Source organism: Frankliniella occidentalis, unplaced genomic scaffold, assembly GCF_000697945.3.
Source record: "Frankliniella occidentalis isolate FOCC.00 unplaced genomic scaffold, Focc_3.1 Scaffold61, whole genome shotgun sequence".
Taxonomy (NCBI): domain Eukaryota; kingdom Metazoa; phylum Arthropoda; class Insecta; order Thysanoptera; family Thripidae; genus Frankliniella; species Frankliniella occidentalis.
Genome location: NW_026267191.1, coordinates 943,602 through 955,679, shown reverse-complemented (window position 1 = coordinate 955,679; position 12,078 = coordinate 943,602). Strand labels below are relative to the sequence as shown.

Below are 12,078 nucleotides of genomic sequence, written 5' to 3'. Positions count from 1 at the left end.
ACATGAAAGAATGTTAACTGAAACATAGGTAATTCATAGTCATCCATTCCAGCCATGTCGAAGAGATTCAGTTGGCACAAGTTGGATGGTCAGAGAATGCGCAATCCCCACAGCTTAAAAAGTAAAAGTCCATGTGTCACAAAACTTTCAGCATAAATCAAAGTTAGTATCAGCCACTTTTACAATTTTTCTCAACAGAATACATGTTGACATCATTTGAGCTATTTCCAAATTAAACATTTTAAAAATAAATGTAGTTTTTTATTTTTTTATTGATTTTTTTTAAAAACAATATTTGAATCTTTTTATCTCATAGATGCTTGTGCCAACTCACAAGTTCCAGCCTACTCCCCATCCCTACTTACATTTCTCCTTATTTTTCAAAAGTGAGAAAACAGACTTTTTGCCCCAGGAATGGGGCCAACTAGGACGCTAGGCAGGCATACACCAAATATAAAATATAAAATGCCACATGCAAAAAAAGTTTCATTGAATCCGGGGACAATTTTTTTGCCGTGAACTGTCTCGCAAGAAGACTTCACCGCCATTTCAAACCCCAGAGCCAGAACCCCTACCAGTATAACGTACCACCACCAATGTCACATGACTGCATGGCGGGATTGCCTACCTACTGCTTTGCAGGCGCTACATGCACAAAACCAAAAACAACGTGCCCTGGCAAGCACAAAACAAATTCCGTAAAGAACGAGCAGATTAATTATGTAGCAAATTCATTTGGTACACCTTGCAACTTGTTTTAAAATGGTAGAGTACTTTCCTCATCTCACCACAGAGAAACACGGGATCAGCCGAACCACAGGTCATGGGGCTCCGTTAAAGACCTAGGTCTTCCTAGGTCTTTTAAACGCACCCGCCACCACAGCAAGGTGGCAGAAAAAGGGAACCGCTTATACCCGCTTTTCGTGCAAGTCGGAACCCATAGCCAGGGAGGGAACTTTGGTTCCGGAACCGAGTATCGTCACCTTTTGACGCAATGGGAACCAGGATGGTAACCACCACGCCGTAGAAACTCCACGACGAATGCCTGGTGAAATGATGGGTTTGAAGTCCACTCGATGTGGCTAGATCCGGCGACGGGTATCCCCCCCCCCGGTGCTGTCAAGAGCAAACGGAAAGTAGTGTCGATCGGAATACTCACGAAAAGATCAATTGTATACTCAATTAGTGCACTTTCGCCTTGACACACTAAAACGACTTTAAACTGTACTAAAATGAGGTTGCTACATCACAATGGTGGGGCGTGGGGCGGTGTGGGCATGGCGATTCCAGCCGTCCAATAATTGACCCCGGACAACAGCAGACGGTGCAATGTGGCCGAAAAACAAATTAGCCCACAAGGCTAAGGAGACAGCCCCCTCGACCAGGCCACACCGCTCCAAGAGCTCCGGGGCGTGGCCCCGGAGGCTTGGCCGAGGGAGAGGGGACGAAGCTGAGGTCGCCACAGACACACTCCGGAGCCCATGCTACCGTGTTGGTGGAGAAGCGAGGCGGAGGCGTGGCGGAGCGCCGAGCTGAGAGTGAGAGGAGCGGAAAGAAGTTAGGTCAGGAGCCGTCAGAACCCTATCAACCTTATACTCGTTTGAAAGGTCTCGAAGAGGGGAATCTGAATCCGATGATGACGTCGGGGTTCAAAAAATGTCAACTGGTCCTAAGATATTTGGAAATAACTCTGTAGAAAGCTTCGGAATGAGCCGTTTTGACGTAGCATGTGCAAGCGTGGCCGCAAAATGCTGGGGAACTCGCAGGAAACGGCCCTGACTGAGGCGTGACCATCCGTGACCGCAGTAACAGTAATACCCACGTCAGTGTTGACGCACAGGTTTTCGGTCCGGCAGTGCCGTCCTACTGGCGAGGACTCTCCACCAGGGCACATTGCAGAGCAAGTATGCTAATCCTGGCTTCGAGGACCCCACGTCCTATCATGATGGCAGCTATGGGGAGCGATCGAAGTCTGAAAGGCCCCATACGGATACCGGAGACGGATGTCCCCGGGAACCGTGTTTGGTGCCGGACAGAGTGCGAGGGCCCGGGGTGCCGAAAATAGTCGGTGGAACAGCTTTGAGTGAGTTGTTACCACGCGCGTGCGCGTGACCACAGGGAGTCGAAAAACTCCCAGGGAACAGCCAGAGTGAGGCGTGACCCTGTGACCACTGGGTGTCGGAAAATAGGCAGGGGGACAGCTTCCAGTGGGGTGGGGTGTGACCACGCGTGACCACAGGGTGCCGGAGAACTCCCAGAGAACAGCCCTGAGTGCGGCGTGACCACTCGTGACCACTCGTGACCACAGGGTGTCGGGGAATTTGACAGGGGCCGCACTGAGTGATGTGTGATGACCACTCGTGACCGCAGGGTGTTAGGAAATTGACAGGGGCCGCCGTGAGTGATGTGTGACCACGAGTGACAACACTTGGTCAGAATGCTCGCAAGCACGCTGTTTCGGGGTTCTGTGACCACGCGTGACCACGGCACCTGGGGCATGCTGGACATGGACAGGCCTTGTGTGCGGCATCTGCCGTCCATGGGACTGGAACCTCTTGTGTTAGGTGCGGCCATCGCTGGACACCATGCCATTTGCATGCGTCTGGTCGGTGTGGTCACTGTGTGGTCACGCCCCCTAGAACGGCTAGGGTCTCGTTGCTATCCTGGAAAAACTGGAGATACTTTCTTCCTTTATAAGGCAAAACCCAAAACGTCATCTCTATAGTAACTCAAACCGTAGCCCGTCCACAATTTTTCAAAGTGAGGTCTGCGCGTGACCACATAGTGGTCACGCCGCAGGGAACGTGTTAAGGTGATAAAGCCACAGCCGGGGGTATTACTGTTACTGTTAATGAGCCCCTGCTGCCCTGTTCTAGAGGAAAAGCGAGTGGGGGGGGGGTGAGTTTTCTCCTTCAGGGGGGCTTCTCGGGAACCAGTTCCCTGTGGCCGTTCCTTCACGCGTTCACGGCACGCTCGTTCTCTCACGACTTGGTTCCCGAGAAGCCCCCCTGGTAGAGACAGTCTTAGGGACTAGTATCGAGTACAGTAATGTCCCTCTCGAAGCTGGCTCGCTCGAAGCTGAAATTTTGTGACGGACCCTGCTTAAGGATGGGGGTTTACAACCTGGCGAGCTCGCGCTAGCTCGGGCGACAAAGCATTTACAACCGCCTGATGCCCGAGTCCGCGAATACAATAGGTTCGCAACATGTGGCTAACTTTCGGGTCGTCCTCTCGAAGCTGAAATCCGGTCCCGATTTGCCAGCTTCGAGAGGGACATTACTGTACTCGACTTATTTGACATGTTGATTTTCCGGTAGTCGCGATGGATGGCTGGGAATTCCCGGGAAATCCGCGCATGCGATTTTCGGGGAAGACAGCGGGCGATCCGTGCGATTTCATTGGTTGAGTTGAACGGCCTCGGGTGAGATCGGCAGACGACTCGGCTCCGAGCCTCATCCCTGCCGAGCCCGACCGAGCGGAGCAGAGGACAGAGGACATTCGCAGTGTGTCGGGGGGAGGGGAGCAGAAAGTACTTGCAACATTTTAATCTTTCAAAATAAACATTTCGTTGGCGGCTATGCTTGGGGCTCGTTTAGGTACTTCTAAGTTTCAGAGATCTTTTTGTCGGTGTCAATTGTGCTGTCATCCTCTGCAGGAAATCAGTTTGAAGCTTTTGTTGCCGATTACTCTAACCTCTTTCTTTCGCCCTTCACATTAGTTTTGTGAGCCCCGCGGAAGTGATGTTGATGTAACAGCACCGCAAAGTGGTGAAAGAAAACTTAAGACAACTAGTCATTTGTAAAAGCAACCCTGGCTTTCATCATGAGGAGTAGAAGCAACTCAGGGGCCCGCCTGGACTACTACCAGCGGATAGCCCACAAACTGATTATGTGCCATCAGGTAAACATAAACACTGGTCTTTAATAGAATCTCTCATGTGGACATGAGCAGTGTAACCATAATTTGTTTTGGATTTGCAGGACCCTGTTACAGGCTTATTTCCTGCCAGTCCAGAGAACGATCATGCTTGGATACGTGATAATGTTTACTGTGTTCTGTCCGTGTGGGGGCTCTCAATGGCCTACAAAAAGATGGCTGACATGGATGAGGACAGAGCCAAAACCTATGAACTTGAACAGGTCAGTTTGGATCGATTCTTTCCAAACTTTGAATGTTGTCACAATTTAACAACACATTTATTACATATTTTCATTTGGTTTAGAGTTGTGTGAAGCTTATGAGAGGATTGTTGATGGCAATGATGCAGCAAAAGGACAAAGTTGAAAAGTTTAAGATTTCTCAAAATCCTCTTGATTCACTACATGCTAAATATTCATCGACTACAGGGCAATCCGTTGTTGGCGATGCAGAATGGGGACATCTTCAAATTGATGCCGTCTCCTTGTATTTACTCGTGCTTGCACAGATGACAGCCTCAGGTATTCACTCTTAACTGTCAAGAGCTAGACTAATTTTTTTGATTTTATCTCAATAATTACTAACTATATTTTACTGACCATTTCTGTGTATGACAGGTCTACAGATTATTTTCAGTCTAGATGAGGTTTCCTTTATTCAAAACTTGGTATTTTACATTGAATCAGCTTACTGTATACCTGTTAGTATTTTCTTACAAATTTTGAGCTTATCAGCTTTTTTTGCCTCTTAGTATGTGACGGATTCCACGGCAAATCCCTAACATCAGTGATCTTTCTCTTTTTCCCAGGACTACGGAATTTGGGAACGAGGAGATAAGGCGAATCATGGTCTCCCTGAACTCAATGCCAGCTCAATAGGAATGGCTAAGGCAGCCCTCGAAGCAATGAATGAGCTGGACTTGTTTGGAGCTCGAGGAGGACCCTCGTCTATTATTCATGTTCTTGCTGATGAGGCACAGAAGTGTCAAGCCGTCTTGCATGTAATACAGTACAAGAGAATTCGAGATAATTTTGTCCTCCCTTTATCTTATTGTTTTCTTATATTTTGTTGATTCTTCTACAGTCAATGCTGCCTCGAGAGTCCAGCTCCAAAGAAATAGACAGTGGTCTCCTCTCAGTTATCAGTTTTCCTGCCTTTGCTGTAGATGATCCCCAACTTATTTATCAAACCAGGCAAACTATTGTCTCCAAGCTGCAGGGCCGTTATGGTTGCAAAAGGTTTTTAAGAGATGGACATCGCACCCCTAAAGAGGTATGTTCTAATTTCATTCTCTTTATTTCTCTCTCTCTCTTTCACACACACCACACAGTCGAATTAAGACTCATGTCATTCCCTCATGTGTGCTCAGGACCCCAACCGCTTGTACTATGAGCCCTGGGAGCTAAGAATGTTCGAAAACATTGAGTGCGAGTGGCCCTTGTTCTTCTGCTACCTTATTCTGGATGCATTTTTCATGGGTCAAAGGGAAGCTGCAGAAAAATACACTGACGCTCTAGAATCAGTGAGTACGGGAGCAAATTTAAATGTCATTTGGACCCAAGCCGTTAGCTCTTTTAATCTATTGTGAGTTTTCATTTTTCAAGGTTATCATAAAAGGAGAATCTGGGATGAAGTTAGTTCCAGAACTTTTTGCAGTACCTGCCAGTAAAGTTACGGATGAATACAGAAATCCAGGTAGCCAGGAAAGAATGGCTTTGGGTCATTGTCCTTTTCTCTGGGCTCAGTCTCTGTACATCTTAGGGAAACTTCTGCAGGATGTAAGTATAGTAATTGTTTCAAGGTTGTATTGGCAATCAAACTACTGTTAAAGTTCATTCATGTCTCTCTCTCTCTCTCTCTCTTTTTTTTTTTTTTAAATATTGTATTGAAATTTGTAGAGGTTTTTGGCTGTTGGAGAGCTTGACCCTCTGAACCGGAGGCTGTGCTCTGAAAAGAAACCAGATGTTGTTGTACAGGTTGTAATCCTAGCAGAAGATAATGAAATCCGTGAGAAATTGAGACAGCATGACATATGTGTGCAAACTATAGCAGAGGTGGCTCCAATTGAGGTTCAGTCTGCTCGAGTCTTGTCCCATCTGTACACATATCTAGGTGTGGTGGCTTGTCTAACATTTTGTCATAAAATTTGTCTATAAATGTTTAGCTAAAAAAAAAACAACTCAATAGCACATGGCAAATAACTCATTTGTTTTCAATGTCTTTGCAGGGAGGAACAAAAAACTTGGTCTTTCTGGTCGCAAATCACGTGATGTAGGAATATTGAGCACGAGCAAGCTGTATTCACTCCATGATCGTATATTTGCTTTTACACCACAGGTAAGAAAAAAGATATTGATCTGGAAAATTAGGGCAATAGTATTTCATTTCTTTGTTATATAAGGTTGCACCAGGCTTTGATTTTATTTATATTTGTTGTAGAGATCTGTTCATCCTTATCAATGTCATAAAGTTGCTTTGTTTCTCAACTTCTGTGTACCACTCCACATTCATCCTGGCTATTATTTCTATTATGCTACTATTGTTTTAATACCAAACAAATCTTTTTAGACATCAGTGCTTTTCTTGAGTATCTAAAATCAAATTTAGGTAGTGCTCTTTTTTGACACACATTGTATACTGTGTCATAGCTGACCGACCTGACTCGCTTCTACATTGTATCTGACAACGAACTGATGATTGATATCCTCAAGAGTGAGATTTACTTCCTGAAGTCAAGTTGGCAGAACATGCTGGGTCGCCCCCTGATCGTCATTGCCATCAAGAGCATGCACTTAGGTACAGGACAGCAAGTTAACAGCAAAGCATTATTGGAATGAAAGCAGCTACAATATTTACTAATAATATACAAGTTTGCCTGTGTGCTTTTCAAAAAAAAAAAAAATATCTAATCTACAAAGAGATGTGGAGTAAAGCCATTTTAGTGTTATCTGGCCTGACAGAACAAGTGCAACTGCTAGATATTTTTGCATTTTCCTGCTGACTGCATGGCTACTCCTCAAATGTTATGTAGAATGTAATTATTTTTCACTTTGAACCATAAGAGCTAATTATTCCATGACTGCCCTTACATTATGTTTTCCCCCTTCTTTGTGTCCTGCTCTGCAACATTTAGATCTAAGATTCTCCCTTGTGAATATTCATGACATGAAGATTTTTACTAACAGTGCATGGGTCTAATTTGCTTGATATATTTTTAGAAAACAGATTTGGAAGAAGTCTATACTGTGAGCGATATTGATTTTTTGGCCAGCAACTTTGTGACTGATTTTGCATTTTTGGCTATGAATTGGCGGAACACTTTGGGCCGCCCTACTTATGTCATCGTCTGCAACCAGAGCCATTTAGGTAATATTTTGCTAATGGTAAAAATGCTTTATTCATGCAATTTGTGGAAATATTTTTCTCTTATAAATTATATGGTTAAAATTGTGAAGAATCTAGTACTTGCCCACTCTTCATACAGTAAGTGAAAAGTGAAAAATCTTCCCTGCATTACCATGATGTCTTACTTGGAAGGCTGCATTTTTTAAATTCAAGAGTTGCCTTTACTTTCAAAACATGTTGTATTTAAGGAGTTGTGCTGGGTGCCTGTCGTTTAAGAAAAAAAAGCAAGAAAAAAGGGGGGTGGGGGGAAGGATTAACCAATTAGTACAGGATCTGTGAATGGAATAAATATGCCTTATGCGCACTTTTTGCTTTGTATTATAGCAGTAGTAAGGTCATGAGAGAAGGTGAGTTGATTTCCAAAATTCGGTTAGATCTAATTTATGAATTATTGCTTCAGATAATGGGAAGATCCCACTGGCTATGGTTACTACTATGAAAAAATTGAAAAGCGGGTACATTAGTGGAACAAGGTAACTCCAAAATGAAGATCAAATCATGTATCTACCTATATTGTGCTATGTTTAGACATGCCCTACAGAACTCTTTCTTTGTTTATGTTTTAGAGTGACTTTAGGAAACCTTAGTGAGTTCTTAAGCACTTCATGTATTACCAACCTCAGCTTCCTTGGTAGTCAAGAGGATGGGCTGCCTGATCGTGAGTGTCTTCTCATCCAGTAACTTAAATCAAATTGAGTTCAGAATGTGTAACTTTTTTTTTTCTTCTGCATCCAGGACTCAATCCTTCAGTGGAAAAATACTTAGAAGATCACATGATGAAATCTCTTGCCACCAGAAGTCAACTTTTAACAAAAACTGTTGATAGGAAGAAGAACCTTCGTAGGAGAATGTCTGTGAAGGGAGCAATTAAGAAAACTAGATCCATTATTCTAGCTGAAAGTAAGTCTCTTTAAAACTTCTTCAGAGCAACCCTCTGCATAAGGAATTTACATCTTGAATACTTCATCAATTATTTCTTTTTTAAAGCGGATTCCTTAGGTGTTCCTGTGGGAGACGCTGAAAGACGTCCATCAGAAAGCAGTACAGATGGGAAAAATCGTAGTCCTTCTCCTGAGGATTTAGTTCCGTTATGGAAGCAAACACCAACAAGGCATAGGTTTGTGTACCATTTAAATTAGAGAAAATACTGTTGGGTCTTCTTTTTCTTTCCTATCTCTCTTGTTTTTCTCCCTTCCTTTCTCCTGCTATTGACATGTGACCAGTGAGGTCGTTGCCCGTAGGCTTCAGTCAGAAACACAGTATGCGGACACTGAAGTGGAGGAGCTATTAACCATGTTAAGAGAATCTGAACACCTTGAAGAGCAAGGGGATATTTTGCAGTATTTAGTGGATACACAGGGCCTGAACTTTAATACAGGTGAGATAGGGGCATTGTGACGTTGTCCATTCTCAGATGCTAGTTTCCTATTATGCATGTACTTACCTGTAAACTTTCCCTGTCTTTAGGCATTGTGGAAGATGGGAAGGAGGTTACAGTTAAGGATCTTCTGAAAATACTCTATGTGAAAGCATCTCAGCAGAAGCTGTGGGGTCTTGTTCGTCATACAGCGGGTATGCTTGGGAAACGTGTTGAAGACCTTGCAAAAGCAGTGACTGATATACTAGTTCGTCAGAAACAGGTAAACTTCTACAAGTCAAAGTGCTGTTTTTTAACTTTTCCCTATTCAAACTGTCAAACTGCATGAATTTACTGTGTATGCTCACACTTTTTGTAGGTGACTGTAGGAATGCCTCCATCAAATGAGCACACCATCACTGCGCCTTTACCTGAGAATGAATTAAGACAGCTCATACATCAAGCATATGGTGATGATGAGAGTACAGCTATGCTAACACAAGTAAGGGTTTGCTTAAAAATGTCAAGTTTAGTTCAATTTAGTTTGTTTGCATTGGTATATCTATTCTAAATGTATTAAATCTTTTCAGGAGTTGCTGGTTTACTTAGCTATGTTCATCAGAACGGAACCCCAACTCTTCAATGAAATGTTGCGCCTCCGTGCAGGTCTCATCATTCAGGTCAAAAGCTAATTTAATAGTTTTCTTTTTTTTATTAAATTACTGTTGGCTCGGTAAATTCCTATGCGCTCATTTTATAAAGTTTAGTGTAATATCTGTGTTTTGTTCTTTAGGTAATGGCAACTGAACTGTCTCGCTCTCTTATATGTAATGGTGAGGAAGCCTCGGAACATCTTCTCAACTTATCACCATTTGAAATGAAAAATCTTCTCCACCACATTATGAGTGGAAAAGAGTTTGCTATGAGCAGCGGTAAAGTCCAAATTCATTAAAATAATCAACTGTAGCATTTATTTAAAAATTAGCCACTAGTGAGATTTTTTACCTTTGCAGTTGGGAGAGGCAACTACTCAGTCATAAGTTGTAAGTCAAGTCGAGTGAGCAAGGTAATATTTCACTTTAGTCTGTTATGAAGATACTATCTCTAGAAAGTTTCATGATTTGTTTTTTGTGTTATTTAGAGAAGTCAAATTGGTGGTCTTCTGGCTGTGCCCGAAGGAGAGGCTGAAGAGGACGTTGGCTCCGATCGGCAAGGACAGTGGCTCCGGCGACGTCGGCTAGATGGAGCTTTAAATAGAGTTCCTACTGACTTTTATCGAAGAGTATGGCATGTGCTTGAAAGGGTACATATATTTAATTTAATCTCATCAGTCAATCGCACAAACATTCTAAGAATTTTCAAACTATGTATAATTTTTCCTTTGTCTACAGTGCCAGGGGCTAGCAATTGAAGGCCGAGTCCTTCCTCAAAACCTTACCCAAGAAGTATGTTGATATCTGCACAGTGGCCGGTTCTTTAACTTAAAACTTCAAAAATTATATCAATTTTAATTAATTATTTTTTCCCTCTTATTAGATGACATCTGGCGAGCTTAAATTTGCTCTAGCAGTGGAAACTGTTTTAAATACTATACCCCAGCCTGAGTATCGTCAGCTTGTTGTTGAAGCTCTGATGGTCTTGACTTTAGTGTCTGAGTATAACGTTGCTAGCACTTTAGGTGGTGTCATTGCAGTAGAGCATCTAGTCCACAAAGCAAACCAAATTTTTCTGGAGGATCAGGTACATTTTTTTCAAATGTTCAAAGATGGAGTATTTAGAAACCAACTATCACTATCATTGAAGAGTGTTGCTTTTGGTCATTTGTTTATTTAGATGCAAGTCAATGGGGATGCTACCCTGTGCTGTGCCAAACCACGAGAACAACGTGATATGTCTTGCTCTGGAGGTCTACTCTGTGGAGGTGCTGCATACATTTGTCAGCATTTCTATGATTCGGCTCCTTCCGGGAGTTATGGCACCATGAGCTACGTGACACGAGCAGTTGCCTCACTGCTGGACTGCTTGCCCAAGGAAGGTGACATGGATTGCACCATTACTTAAGCAATTTTGTTTAATTATTCCAGAGGCTGATTACTTTTAGTAAGTCTCTACTATTTTAAAGACAAGCAGTAAATTGTTCAATTCTATTATTGCCTCATGACAGAATAATAATACTGTCAGACTTGTTTTGATTTTGCTTTTAATTAATAATATTTTTTAGTGAGCTATGAGATTTCTTCAGAGGCTGGCCAAAAAGACTTTTTAACATGTAATATTTTTGAATTGCACCCAATCCCTATTTTTGCTGATGAACTCTCCTAGAAGAGGCCTATGAATAATTTCAATTTCCTATTGGGAACTATTTTCTTGAAATATTTTTTTGAATAATATTAATTTGGTTTTGTTCCTGTACTAATTTTATGCATTCGCCCATGTTTATATTCTTGCCTTGGTTTCATATTCATGCTTCATCCAGTCTCTAATTCTTATATAGAAATTTATCCTTCTAATCTGCAGTATCCTGTAAAGTTTGCCTCTAAAGCAAAGGATATACAATTAATGTTGCAACTGCATACTGAGCCAAGTATATTGTATGTATTTCTATTTTGCTCCTTAGTGCTATGATACACCTGTGTGTCAACTGCGGTAGAGCTGTGATAACCTTTGTGCCATGACCATACTTCACATAAACAGGAAGTTGGTGGTTCTTGCATTGGCAAGATTATTGTTGTTATAAAATGTTGTATTTAATGTAAAATAAAAAAATAAATTTAAAAAATGGGAAGGAAATGTGTTATTTGGCATATTTTATTGTTTATCTTATGAAGAAGATCTCAGTCTCAGTTTTTAACAATGTTTATTTGTTACTCCTCATCACAAACTTTGGAGATGTCCTGCAAACATTTTTTTCCAAACTACTAGAACAATGGCATAAAAGGAAGAACTTCAAGAGTTTAACAAGAGTTTAAAAATACTAATGGAATAGATCCATGACGCCTATAGACAGACAATTTAGATCCTGGTTTAGTCAATTTGCAGAAGCAAAATACGTACCAGTAAATGTATATGTGATGTCAAACAGAATATTAGTTGACAACTAGGAAATATCTTTGTTTTCTGAAACATTTTTTTCAGGTGCAGACATGTAGAGCACACTGCACAACTTTGTAAGAATGAGTTGAAGTCCTGGCTTTAGAATGAGACTTCACGAAGAAACAACAAACTAACGCTGAATATTGAGAAACAATGATGCTGGCACTAGAAAACAAACTTTGAGGTGGCACATTTACTTAGCTCTAGAATGATGAAGTAATAATTATAAACAATGAGCTACCTAGGTATCCCTCTATCACAGGAAGAACGGGTGGGAGGGGAGGGGAGGGTAACTCTATCACAGG

The 12,078-nt window shown here is 42.1% G+C and overlaps 1 protein-coding gene across 3 annotated transcripts; it reads left to right on the top strand.

The window, feature by feature from the left end:
* Positions 1 to 3,431: 3,431 nt before the first annotated feature.
* On the top strand, positions 3,432 to 11,477 carry LOC113212655 (probable phosphorylase b kinase regulatory subunit alpha). Of its 3 annotated transcripts, none has more exons than XM_026431450.2 (26): positions 3,432 to 3,596; positions 3,719 to 3,900; positions 3,981 to 4,139; positions 4,223 to 4,439; positions 4,536 to 4,618; positions 4,727 to 4,918; positions 5,002 to 5,190; positions 5,288 to 5,440; positions 5,523 to 5,696; positions 5,817 to 6,030; positions 6,146 to 6,255; positions 7,137 to 7,284; positions 7,724 to 7,796; positions 7,890 to 7,981; positions 8,059 to 8,223; positions 8,311 to 8,440; positions 8,565 to 8,701; positions 8,791 to 8,963; positions 9,060 to 9,182; positions 9,271 to 9,360; positions 9,474 to 9,612; positions 9,694 to 9,746; positions 9,822 to 9,983; positions 10,072 to 10,125; positions 10,217 to 10,420; positions 10,514 to 11,477. In XM_026431450.2, the coding sequence occupies exons 2-26, from the start codon at positions 3,823 to 3,825 to the stop codon at positions 10,739 to 10,741; spliced, it is 3,540 nt and encodes a 1,179-aa protein (XP_026287235.1). In that variant the 5' UTR covers positions 3,432 to 3,596; positions 3,719 to 3,822; the 3' UTR covers positions 10,742 to 11,477. The 3 variants fall into 3 exon arrangements, with proteins under 3 accessions (XP_026287235.1, XP_026287233.1, XP_026287234.1); XM_026431448.2 differs by having other exon boundaries at positions 8,547 to 8,701; XM_026431449.2 differs by lacking the exon at positions 7,137 to 7,284 and adding an exon at positions 6,567 to 6,714 and having other exon boundaries at positions 8,547 to 8,701.
* Positions 11,478 to 12,078: the final 601 nt, after the last annotated feature.

Bases quoted from the DNA above. Each gene is read 5' to 3' on its own strand.
- LOC113212655 (XM_026431448.2), top strand. From the start codon at position 3,823: ATGAGGAGTAGAAGCAACTCAGGGGCCCGCCTGGACTACTACCAGCGG. The intron at 8,441-8,546 runs GTTTGTGTACCA...ACATGTGACCAG, and splicing joins CAAACACCAACAAGGCATAG to TGAGGTCGTTGCCCGTAGGC. The intron at 9,613-9,693 runs GTAAAGTCCAAA...TTACCTTTGCAG, and splicing joins AGAGTTTGCTATGAGCAGCG to TTGGGAGAGGCAACTACTCA.